General features: G+C 34.0%; 1 protein-coding gene across 5 annotated transcripts in view; it reads left to right on the top strand.

Moving 5' to 3' along the window:
- The window catches only part of IKZF2 (IKAROS family zinc finger 2), a 147,577-nt gene that overhangs the window by 4,070 nt on the left and 129,786 nt on the right, over positions 1-13,721 (top strand). For all 5 annotated transcript variants that reach the window (XM_070422063.1, XM_070422062.1, XM_070422060.1 and 2 more), the window contains exon 3: positions 607-711. In XM_070422063.1, the coding sequence (XP_070278164.1) occupies positions 607-711 (105 nt within the window). The remainder of the gene's footprint in view (positions 1-606; positions 712-13,721) is intronic.

The raw sequence follows: 13,721 nt of genomic DNA, 5'->3' as shown, positions 1-13,721 counted from the left end.
GATCCACACTTTCCTGGTTGATTACTTTACCTAAGTTTACAATTGGTCAGGTTACATATATGTCTACTAATATGGCGTGTACTAAATATTTATTGCATTGTATAGCCTATGTTATCGGACTCATATTCTGAAAGAGAATTAGCTTCTAAATTCTCAACTTGTTTGGTTAAAAACAAACAAGTTGACATGTTTTTAGCCAACTCTCCTTTCAAACATCCAACTTTCTGATAGCCAGCATTTTAGAAAATGCTCATTATAAATACTGTATGTTCAATGATTAAATTAGGTTTTAAAAGAAATTTAGTTTTTTAAACTAAAGAATACTTTAGAAATCAACTCGTCCCAATTCCTCTTACGTTACAGTTACGATTATTGTGATAGTGAAATTTTGTCTTTTTGTGTGTGTGTGTGGGCTGGTTGTTGCTTTTTGTCATTTCATTCATTTACTATATATTTCTAAATTATATTGCCTTACCGTTTCTTTTAAGGAAAAACATATTACATTACAATTTCAAGGCTATTCGTGCCACTGCATGAGACAAAGTTGGTAATTAGATTTTATGTGACAATGAACAGAGACCAAAAGATTTTATTTTGTGAAAGCAGGTGACAATGAGCTTTCACCTGAAAGGGAGCACTCCAATATGGCAATTGACCTCACCTCAAGCACACCCAATGGACAGCATGCCTCACCAAGTCACATGACAAGCAGTAAGTCTTCTTTTTATGTTTTCCCCCTATTTCTCTAGCAACAGCCTTGAATTTGTTAGGTCTGTGGGGTCCTCTCACATTGTGGTGTAGCTGCCGTTATAGATTTTGCTAAAGAAAGAACAACAGAGATTTATTCCTGTTCATTCCAGTATCATAAAACATGAGTCTGCTTACTAGTCTGAACTATCCCAAGGTGGCATTTGGGAGCTGGTGCTTACCTGTATCAGGTAAGAAATGTTAGGCTTTTCTGGTTATTGTTTTGACTTGTCAGGTTTATGACTGGATTTGTTGTTGTTGTTGGATTTTAAAAAAAGATGGAAACACGTCACTTCCAAAGGACTCTTCACAGTAAAAAAATGAAATAATTTTATATTGTTTTGGTACAAAGCTAATCCATCAGTAGAATTGCAGTGTTGCTTTTTTTTTTTTTTTAACGTGAAAGTTTTTCCTCCAAAGTGTTGGTAGTGAAGTGTAATTGAAAATTTGTAGAAATCATTTACAGCCATTTCTCTAACAAAGTGAGAGCTTTTTGTTTAGGATTGTCCAGAGAAGAACTGAGAGAATTTGGAAGGATGTTTTGAACTTATAGGCATAGACAGTTTTGGCTACTGTTTTTGATGAAGAGTCATTCATTGATGTAGTAAACACTTTTGTGTAATGAGAGAACAACTTATATGCTATCAGGGACAGAGACAAAACACTTTAAGAATATGGTTTCTTTTCTCTCATAATGTTTTATCAGTTTAGTTATCGAGTGCAAATGCTCTATTATTCCTACTCAAACGTTATTTGAAATCTTGTGTTTCCCTTACAGTTTTGGTATATGTTATATTCTCATATAGAAATGATGTCTGACTTATATTTAACTTTATTTAATTAGACATTTTCTATTTGGTTGATATGTGAAGGAAAGGCATTTTCTTTCCTTTGTAAAAAAGTGAAGGTTTAATAACTAAAGAAAACTGAATCATCGACTGAATTATGAGCATATCTCTAAGTTAATTCTCATTATCTGAACAGAACAAAATTTCCTTTCCAAGTCCCTCTTTCAGTTCTCAAAACTTAAGGTTACTATAAACCTACTAGCTTTGTAAGTAGTAAAGACTACAGAATTATAAGCAAAAGTATATAGAGTACTATTGAATACATTTTGCAACTCATTAACTTTAAGTAATTCTAGCTATTGAATTTTTTATTAAACTATGTGAACTTACTTATTTAATAGTTTTCTTTCTTTTTATTAATGAGAAACACTTTCTAGGAAGATTTCATTCTAGAAGCAGTCATTGAAATTCCTTTATCATGTAGAAAGAAAAATTAATAGGTAGTAAGTGAATGTATATTAAATTATAGTGCTAATGTCTTATAATGGATTTTGTAGCATTAACTTATTTTATTTTTTGCTAGTTGGCTATTGATTTGATAAAAGTTACACTATTAATGTAATGTAGGCAGTACAATTTTTACATTTTAACATTTTTACAATCTTACTAGTTCTTTGGTAGAATAGATTTTTACTTCTCAGATAATCTTTGTATGATTTGCAATTTCGGTTAGCCAGCTATTTAACGGTTGGCTTTAGAAGCATTGAATATAGGGGATATATATTAATATTAATCATAAGACTTTACTGATATCCTCTAGCCACCACTATAATATCAGCAGGGAAAATGTTTTGTTTTGTTTTGTTTTTTCATTGGTTAATTGCCTCCTTTATTTGTGCATTTGATTCTGGTTTAGCAAGTACTGGCTTCAAAAAGGTAGTTCACCCATTTATTTTAAATATACAGTGCAGACTGCAGGCATGATCCGTTTGAACAAATAAGAGTTGTGCTTTTGACGTTTGGGCTTTTCACACCCATTAACAGTTAAATTATGTTTGGTAAAGAGGTTTTTTGTTGTTGTCTTTTTAACTTACTAGCCCGTGGCAATTTCACGTTAGTATGGTTTTTGGCTAAGCTGCACGTGTTTTCGAGTCCTTTTCCAAAGCGTTGCAGGTTAAATATGTTGGCTCTCACTTCAGAGCTGTCTTGCATCCTTTATGTAGCCTCTATTTACAGTATCTAGGTTACCCACTTAGGTGTTAGATGGAGAAGATACCCATTTTTTCCTTTCTGTTAGATCTAGCTGAATATCAGCATTTGAGATTGCCAAAGCAAAAAGTGGTAGAGAGAGAGGCTCTTGTCTAATTTGAACAAGAGACTTAGAATCTGTCACTCATATTTTTCTATCACTTGAAATAATTTGTGTGTGTGTGTGTGTGTGTGTGTGTGTGCGTGACCTGTCAAATCACTTGTGTCTGAGACCACTGGTTTTCGTAAATGCCTTTACACACATTCTTGTCTTTATTAAGTGAGAAGAACTTAATTTATTTTCTGCATTTTTTAATATCTTCATGTATACTTCCTGAAGGGCTATTGCTTCCAAAAACAGAATTGCAATTTTGATTGAAAGTATTAAAGCCAAAAGTAAATGTGGAAATCTTTCAGATAGGCAGCCTCCAGTAGCAAACGGGAGAGGACAGGAGTATACGTGTAAAAAGAGGGAAAGTTATTTTAAAACAGTTTAGAAAAAAAAATAAAAGAATTAAAACCTTTGATTTTTAATAAAATAACTTCTATTCTGGCAGTAAAGTATTGATAAGATGTGATAGCCACCTTATTTCGGCTTTAGGAAAGTGGCCAGTTGGACTGTAAGGTCGTAGTCGTTTGTTTTGGCTATTTGACGACTACCCCGAGATGAAGAGTATATGGACAACTTGCTGCCAGCTATTGTATAATACGTAATGACAGCAGCTATCATTGTTTGACAGGGCTGGAAGAGAGCATGGGCGACTTGGGAGGGAACTAAAAATGTTACCATGCCTGACAGTTTTGGGTTTTAAAATTCAGCAAATAAGATAATCTTCAAAAGAAGTCAGAAGTATTAGTTGATCTTAACATTTTATAATGACTGCGTCCTCTGTTTTAGAATGAGTTTTCTTAGAGAACTTTAGACTTTTTCTTCTGGAATAAGGATCACTTTGATAGGAAGATGAGCATTGTTGCCTGAGATCATTAGTGTACATGTCGAGTCTGCTGACAACCTTCGGTGTCAGGGATGACAGTATATGCCTTGATGGCTACTGGAAATACACAGTGTTAAGTTATTTTAAAAATAGCTTCTGGAAGTTAAGAATCTGAGACAGACAACTCAGACAGAACAATATAAAAATAATCCATATTGTATTTCGGCCTCTCAGATGAGTCTTGCTTTGTGATTCCTTCTGTTTCTGGGTTAGCGCATTTCCAATTATTGCAAAGTCGCTTCAGTATTGGTTTCAAACTGGTCTATACCTGCTGCTGGCTATTTTGAAAAACAGTTTTAAGGTTCAAGAAATTGTAATTAATTATATTTTTCTTATCATCTACTATTATAATGCCAGTGAATAAATTTTATTTGGATTTAGTTAATGGTATGAGATACAGCCTGATACAAACTTTGTTTCTATGACTTTAAAATCATTACATGGATCAAGTTCACAGTCAATATTATTTATCAGTTTGATGGCCAGATGGCATGTATGGAATTGGAAGAAGTAGTCATTCTAGTAATTCTAGTTTTACTCTGACCAATAATCAGGTTACGGAATCTAGTTTATCCTTTTCAAAGTGCTTCAGAATTATTTATTTTTTTTCTTAGTTAGTTTCCATTTTTAGCAGCAGAAGTATATTATGATTTTCACTTTTCGTATGTGGAAATGGAAGCTAAAGAAATCAGTCGGCCTTTTGGGTCCCTTGGCAAAAGGAAGAAGTTATCAGGATTGGGTCATAAAACTGTGATATTATCTTGGAGGTTAGTTGGATTACTTAACTGCTATTTCTCTGTAATGTCATTATCTCAGGATGCCCACCATGTCCACTACTGACCCAGGTTTTAGTGACAAAAGCAGTATTACAGAAGTAGAAGAGGGTTATTATGAGGGTGGAGTAACATCAGATAATCTTGCTCTAGTGCTCTTTTAAAAAGTAACTTATTTGGGGGGCTCACCAGCTTTCCAAGTTGTCTTCTGTAGCTTAGTTTGGCAGTCACTCTTGGTTGGATTTCCAGAGGATACACCCTAATATAACATCAGGTGGACTTAATGTAAAAACTCACTGTTTTGAATTGTGTAGTACTGAAGTTTGTGTTAAAAACATATCTTAGTTTTTACTTGTTAGGAAAATTTTTTTAAAGTTTGATTTTATTTCTTTACACCTCATGAGAGCTAAGTGTTATGGCTATGTACCAAAAGAAAAAAATGGAAAAGGAACCAAAGGAAGTATATGCAAGGAATTAACAGCAAAAATGCTGTATTTTTTTCTTTGTACCTAATTTCTCCCTTCCCCCCATTTTTAGACTGTTTCAGAGTAAGGATAAAGATCTGTCTTTGAGAAACAAAACAACTTATTATAGGAGCATTATCCATATTGCCTCTATATTTTTCCAAATCGGTCTTCCTCACCAGAAGAACAGTTTTTTAAAAACGGAACCAGATTAATTAGGATTTATTGGGAGCCTTTCTTCCAGTCCTAGTGTTTTGGGATCTCTGGGTCTAATGCCCTTCTCCCCTAACTTTGAATATTGATATATGTTGATCTTATTCTGAAAGATCAATAGTACCGTCACAGTCCTAACATGAGTAAAATATGTTGTTTTCCTTTGCTTTTTCCTTTATATCCGTTTATATCAAATATGCCTATTGATCTGGTAGTCTTTTCCTTTTGTGAATTAATCAATACTGAGAGTATTTCTGCTTTGAAATAGGTAAGGAGTATTTTGGAACTATTTCCCTTATTACAAATGTTTAATCACTACTGGAGTGAGAGAAGGGAAGGGGGCATGATTTCTGAGTGTACCTAGGAAGCTCCTAGCATTACGCTATATGCATCCATACCATTTCACTTCGTTTCCACAACAGCTGTGAGATTAATAGTTCCTCTGTTTTATAATACAGAAAACTGAGGCTCAGTAGCAGCAGATTGTAAGAGGCTAAAAATATGGGCTTTGGAGTTATATGGACCTATGCTAGAATTCTTAGTTTGCCAAAGAGCTTACTGTGTGACCTTAGACATGTTACTTCACATCTCTGAGCTCCAGTTTCCTTATCTGTAGAATGGGGATAAGCCATCCCTACCTCAGTGGGCTTTTGTGAGGTTGGAATAAGTCAATATATTCAAAATGCTTAGCACAGTTTCTGGCTTATCCAGTAAATAATCACTGCTGCTATCAGAGCAGTCTCGTTACTTTTTCATTGTCCCATGACTCATAAGGAAAAGAGTGTTGTCAAATCCAGATCTGTTTGAAATTCAGGTTTTTTGTCCTCTCCTTTTTACTACATAGATCTGTGGAACAGAGGCAGGCATTGCTAATAATTTAGGGTAAAAATTGAAGGAAAAAAAAACCCTTATTTTATTTAAAGCATTTATGAAGACTTTGGTTAAGAAAGAAGTAGAGTTTGTCTTTATATTAGAAACTGTTTTTATTGGATTTCAATGTTTCTCAGTTTTATGTTTTTGATTATATGTAAAGAAAAAGCATTATTTACTGTTGGTGCTCCAAAGTCACCAGCAATTAAGAATGGAGAAAGAAAAAGTCCTCTTAATCGAGTAACCTCTCCATATCTAGAGTCAGTTCTTTCTTAGAAAGTTTGCATCTAAAATTTCACTTTATTGATGCCTCTGGTAGTATCATACATTCTCAGTTTGATAATACTAATCAAGTGGTAGGCCTGATTGTTGCTAATGGTGCGTGTTGGGAGTAATGGTTTAGGTGTTTTAAATTTGAAGTCAGCTTAGCATGTAAAGATCACTTCTATGCATTTGACATGTTGCTGTGTTGTTCTAGTTGACTAATTCAACAAGTACTGATAGGCTGCCTTTTATGTGCCAGGCACTGTAAGGTGAATCCAAAGGTGAATAGTACACCATCCTTGTCCTCCAGGAGCCCACACTTTAGTTTGAAAGATAGTCATCTAAACAGGGCATTATACTGTGGTAAGCCAGTGTCCTATTTATTATGGGGAATGGAGCGGGGAGGGCACTAGTTCTGAAGACTTCCTAGAAGGAGATGCCGCTTGAGCTGAGACTTATTAAATGAATAGGACTTAGGAGAGAAGCAGAAGGCTTTTCAGGGAACTCACCCACAATGGTAGCTGAGAAATAACAGACATGTTCTGGGAAATACAAGCAGGTTGATATGTCTAGGTTTGTAAAGTTGGAGTCTAGGTATCAGAAGCTAGATAACTCTGGAGAATTAATCAGGGCAAGATAATCTTGTATAAGAAGAAACTTGGATTTCATTTGCAAGAAAGCCAAAGCAGATGACTTGCCTTTTGATTGACGTGGATCACACTGGCTGCAATGTGGGGGAAAAGATTTGCATGGGGACCGTCTAGAGCAGCGGTTCTCAACCTGTGGGTCGAGACCCCTTTGGGGGTCGAACGACCCTTTCACAGGGGTCGCCTAAGACCCTCGGAAAACACATATATAATTACATATTGTTTTTGTGATTAATCACTATGCTTTAATTATGTTCAATTTGTAACAATGAAATTGGGGGTCACCACAACATGAGGAACTGTATTAAAGGGTCACGGCATTAGGAAGGTTGAGAACCACTGGTCTAGAGGCAGGGCTTCTTTAGCAGGCTGTGGTAGTGATTGAGTGAGAAGTCATGAGAGCTAGTGGTAATGGGGATAATAAGAAAGAGAAGGATTTGGGAAGTACATAATAGTATAAAGTGGACTGGACTTGGATAGTAGGATAAAGGAGAGGAGGAAGTTCATGACCTCTAAAGTATTAGATAGATAGTGATAGGCCCATCAGGGGAGATAGGAAATATTGGAGCAGGTTTCCAGGAAAATATTTAGTTGAGTTTAATTCTGGATACAGAGAGTTTGAAGTACCTGTAGAATTTGGGAGAGGATAGCAATCAGGCAGGTGGATAGATTAGACTCAAGTGTGAATTTTCCTAGTTAGAGAAACCTAATATGTATCTTGTGGCTTGGTTTCTTTCTCTCCTGTATTACTTTAACAATAGTTTAGTATTTCCTAAAAATTCTATCCTACGTATTTCTTAGCATTTGATCAGTGACCTTACTTCCCTCACTGCCCCATTAAATCAAAATTCTATATTGAAATGTATGAGCACAGGTTTTAATGAACTCTCTTTGCTTAATGGAGTCCTTTTATGCTGGTCTCAGAAGTTGGATTAGTTGATGTGATTGACTTAATAATTTTTAAACAAAATATGCCAGCCCTTCTTAAAATTTTATGATATATTAAATATCATACCATTTATGGTTATACATCTTAAAAAATCATAAGGCTAATATATGGCACATACTTCAGTGACTCTACTGTAATGATTTCTCTTTATTCTGTGACCTTATTCTTTATAAATAAGTACATAATTTCAGATGTATAAGGAATTATTTATTAACTAAATACAAAGAGATCTACCACATTAGTTGTCAAGGAATTTAATAATTTTATCCAGAGCTTTGTTGAAAACTTTGAGATAAATATACATACATAATATATATTTGAAAATGGTTTGCTATATACTTAATTAAAAGAAAACTTATGATGCTGTGCCCTCCTGGTATAAAATTGTCTAGAGGGAAAAGTGTAATATAAAAAAAACCAACAACATTGTGCCCTGACCGGTTTGGCTCAGTGGATAGAGCATCGGCCTGCAGACTGAAAGGTCCCAGGTTTGATTCCAGTCAAGGGCATGTACCTTGGTTGCAGGCACATCCCCAGTGGGGGTTGTGCAGGAGGCAGCTGATCGATGTTTCTCTCTCATCAATGTTTCTAACACTCTATCCCTCTTCCTTCCTCTCTGTAAAAAAATCAATAAAATATACTTTAAAAAAAACAAAACATTGTAACTAACATACTTATATGCCTCAAAAATATCTATTATAAAACTTCATCTTAAAAATGTAAGCTTTGATCACCTGTGACACCATGGGATTCCAAATGAATGTTAATGATGGAAATACTTCATCTGAGATTTCCTGTATGTGGAGATTCAGAAATCTCTAGAGAGGTATTTTTCAACTTTCAAACATTGATCCGACCAACATTTATTAAGCACTTACTTTGTGTGATGCACTGCTGATGCTGGGGCACAAGAAATATGTAAGTGTGTTTGGTAGAAAAGGACATTATCTTTCAGGGTTCAAATAAATTCATTTTTTATTTGAGATGTTTTTAAAGATTTCTTTGGAGATATGTATTTGAGATAACCCTTTTGCATTTAGAAACAAGTAAGTGTGATGTGCTCATCATGATTCATATCCATTATAGATGAATGAGTTCCTTTTTGCCTTTCACCATCAAGAGTTCTTAAAAAATGAATAAATTTGAAAATACACAATGAAACAGACAAAAATACAACCATCTTTTAAGATAGGTTCCCACAGGATAACATTTCCTTAAGAACGTCTTTGTAATGCAAGATTTGGTGCTCAGTTGTGCAAGTTCCTCAACTTGATTGGCAGCACATTTAGAGTAGACCCATATCTCAGGGTTGGCTTGCATTAAACAATTCTATAAAATTGATCTTTAAAATCAGAATGCCAATTTATGTCTATATTTTGACTACAAATAAACAACAAACAAAACACCCCAGCCAATTAACCCCAACCAATCACTCCAGTTGGCTTGACCAGATCAGTTTGTTATTGCGAATCCATCTATATTGGTAATCAGTGAAGGTTATTTGGTAGCAAGAAATCAGTACAAAGGAAGTTAGTTATATAATTCAAATGTTTAATGGCATCAAACTGGAAGAGCCTAATATGTTCAGCATCACATTAGATGTACCTTACCATTTGGATCAATTCCTTTGTCCCATTCCTTCTTCCCTGGATGGACATGGATTTAGATCCCCTAGAGAAGCTCAGACAAAATACTTCTTCTTCTTCTTTTTTTTTTTTCTTGGCTTCCTTGGCTAAATCCTCTAGTTCAGTCTTTAACTTATATTACTATATGTAATCAGGTTACAACAAATTCTTGCAGGCCTTGGATCTATTCATTTTCTTTAATGTAATTTTATACTTATTAAATGTTGATTTCATAGCTTAACTTTCTGAAAGCAATCTTATAACACATATGAAAGCAATCTTATAACACCTATAAAGTATATTACCATAGCGTCAGACTTCCATTCACAGAAATGTTGATGGGTGATGTGGTTTAAGAGGTATTAATATCTATTATAGATGAAGGTGGAAAATAGCACTGCCACCTGAGAAAGACACTTGAAGTTGGCTGGGGATTCCGAAGAGTTAGTTTATAGGTCAGCCGGAGCAAACGTCTCACCAGTTTCATGAAATCATTGAAGTAGTCTGACTACAACAAAGAGATTTTATAGAAAATTATAGTATTTTAGGTTAGCAAATAGGGAAGGCTATCTTGATGACTGAGTGTGAACTTAAGAATATTTTTCAACGCATACAGCTTTATTTTTGGCCACACATTGATTACAAAGAAGTTCATTGGAGATTTCACAGAGGTGTGCCTTTGGGGAAAATGTTCATGTCTCATTTCTCACTTCATCCCCAGTATACAATGTCATATTGGTGCATTGTAGAAACCCAGTCATTGTTTATTGAATTGAGGAACTATTTATGATTACATGCTGCACATGTGTATTTAAATAATGTGCTTCTGGCCATTTGAGGAAATTTAGAAACTTGATTTCTTTGATGTTGAAATAATTCTGATATCCTAATTTACTTGTTATTTTCTCTGTTTGGGCATGCATTTATTTTAAGCAACTGTTACTCCTAAAATGATCTTGTAATCTTCAGATCAGCCCCCAAAAATGATCTCTAAGATTCTGAACAGCTCTTAAGTTTTCTGATTCTATACAATCATATTCAATAGAATCCAAGTTAAAGTAAATGTTTCCATGAATATTTTATAGTTATTATCATCATCTCATTACTAATAACTTTATATAGCAAATTTAGAGTTTATAGTCCGTATGCTTATAATTTTAAAATCAGTTCTTTATCACTTTCTTAAACTACTTTTAGTAGCATGTACAAAATGAAATGCTTCAATTAACTTTTCTCATGCACTGCAGATATTTTGAGGAGCACATAATTAATCAGTGTAAAGTCACGTTCTAATAAATTAACATTCCGGGTGTCTGCACCTTTGACGTTTTTGTCATTGCTCATATTATCCTGGTAGCTGTAACTCTTCTTACCCCTGACTCTATCAACTTTACATACTTCTTACTAAGACATCAGTATGCAGGGCTTGGTCCTATTTTGAAGTGCTGGGGCCCTGCATTGCTCTGTTTCCCTTGAATTAACTTTAAGAAATTTTGGTTTAGTTCTAAAGAGCCGTCACTTCTACAACTATGTAAAACATTTTCTGTTACAGTCATGTTTCCTGAAGATGTTTAATGCTATGTTTTTGTTGTTTAAAACAAACATTAACAAGTAATATTTACATATGGAAATGTATTTCTTTTGTAAGGCATGTCTTACAAGTCTTTTAATCAGAAATGTAAATATCTTTAATATGTGGATAGTCAGACATAGATTGCCTTATTTTCAATATATGTTACCTTTTTGACTGAGAAAAGAACCATTTTTATCTATACCTTTTAGGCTTGAAGACATATGTTTAATTACTAATTAAAATAGGTACATTTGTTCATATTAGAAACAGTTACTTAGATCATTAGAAATTGGACTAAACATTTTTAGATATTTAAAATAGGAAATAGTACATGATCATTTTAGGTACTGCTTTAAAATTACAAAAGCTTTAAAAACACTGATTCTAATATAATATTTTGAAATATAAAAGAAATTATATTATGTATGCAAAATATTTGAAAGGAGTAATAGATTTTGTTTGGATATAACTGAGAACTAGAAAAAGAAATCTGAGATATTTTTGAGAGTCTGCTGTTTTTAAACTCTGAAAATATGAATTACACATCACCATCTGTCTGAACTATGACAGATTAATGACCTAATGACAGTTTTTGGATTCAGTTTCTTCAAAACAAAAACAAACAAAAAAGAAACACCCTCTGTCCCCCAACTAAACACAATTTAAATAAATTATTATACATAAATTGTTATTACAGTAAGGCTATTGGCATAAAACATTTTTTATGATTTTGAGTAGTTTTAGTTGGTCTCACAGATTGAATCCAATAGCTGGTAACAAATTTGTAGAGATATATTTTCAGCAAATTAGAGAAGTTATAGTTGACTGAACAGTTGCTTTCATACAACTGGATCTATGGAGAAAGTGACATTTATGTTTCAAAAGCGCGCGCGTGTGTGTGTGTGTGTGTGTGTGTGTGTGTGTTGTGTATGTTTATAAATGCAAAGAATAAGTAGGGACAAGAAGAAAATGTTGAACTATTGATAGAGTTTACTTTGAGGTATGTGAGGGTAAACCAGGTATTTACCGCTTAATCCAAATAGATCTGCATTATCTTTTTCCCCCAAAAATATCTTTTACTTATGTAATTAAAAAAAAAACTGTAATAGTCAACCACCTTCTCAAATAAATAAAGTATGGAATTATTCTGTAAGAGAGTCGATGATGATATCTCTGATAATATATGTCTAACCTTGAAATTTCAGTGATATTACAGACTCCTCAAAATGGATTGCTGCCATTGGTGATAAATACTGGTCAGGGTATTGTCATATACCAATGCTGTCTGCAGAATTCCTCAATATAATTTTAGATTTAGTCTGAATATAAGGTATTTTCTTAATGGCTATAATAAAGTTAGACACTATTTTTTAATGATATTGGTAGCATGAGATGTTGTAAACAATATACATATGTGTTTCTCTGGCGGTGGTAAGGAAACACTGTAGCATTATGATGCCAGGAGAAATCTGAATAGAATAAGTTAAAACTTAAATTTAGATTCTCTGTTCTACATTGTCTATGATAATAATGTTTACTTTTTTCTTTTATTGAATTTACTGGGGTGACATTGGTTAATAAAAGTTTATAGGTTTCAGGACTACGATTCTGTAATATATTATCTGTATATTGTATTGTGTGGTCACCACCCCAAGTCAGATCTCCTTCCCTCACCATTTATCCCCCTATAACCTCTTCTCCCTCACCCTACTCCCTTTCCCTCTGATAATCATCATACTGTTGTCTTGTGTCTGTGAGTTTTTGTTTGTTCGTTGTTATTTTGCTTAATCCATTTACTTTTTTAACCCAGCCCCACAACCCGCCTCTCCTCTGACAGCTGTCAGTCTGTTCTGTCTATGAACTTGTTCTATTTTGTTTGTTAGTTTAATTTGTTTAATAGATTCTATGTAAGTGAAATCATATTGTACTTCTCTTTCTCTGACTGGCTAATTTCACTTAGTGTAATGCTTTCCAGGTCCATCCAGTAGAGGAATGGATCAAAAAGCTATGGGACATTTACACAATGGCATACTACTCGGCTGTAAAAAAAAATAGTACTAAAGAAGGAAATCATGTTTACTTTTTAAGAAGAGATTTAGTCTCTTTTTCATGATCATTCATTTAAAACTCCTCAGTATTGCTCATTATTTATGTTAAAACTTATAAAGATACATTGTTTTTAGCAAGACAGTTATGGTATGTTGTTAGTGGTAGTGGGAGGACCTGTGAAAATAAGTTAATTTGAAAGGAAAGAGTAGAAGTGTGAAGTATAGAGAGCATAGAAGAGACCTAGCTCAAAAAGAAAGAAAGGATAAAAAGGATGAGTCAAAAAATGAGGGGTAAGCCACAGAATCCACTGGAGTTAGTAGATGTGGAGGCAGGAGTAGGGCACATGAATAATAGGATCTTTCCCTCATCCTTTTTCTTCTTTTAGAAAGCATAAAAAAATAAAAATCTGAATTTTTTTAAAAAATATTTTTTTTATTGATTTCTGAGAGGTTGGGAGAGGGAGAGATAGAAACATCAATGGGGATTGAGCCCACAACCCAGGCACATGCCCTGACC

Source organism: Myotis yumanensis, unplaced genomic scaffold (genome assembly GCF_028538775.1).
Source record: "Myotis yumanensis isolate MYYU_CA2020_CCGP unplaced genomic scaffold, mMyoYum1.0.hap1 SCAF_8, whole genome shotgun sequence".
NCBI classification, from domain to species: Eukaryota; Metazoa; Chordata; class Mammalia; order Chiroptera; family Vespertilionidae; genus Myotis; species Myotis yumanensis.
Note: the sequence above shows the minus strand (reverse complement) of the source record. Positions and strands in the feature narration are given on the sequence as shown.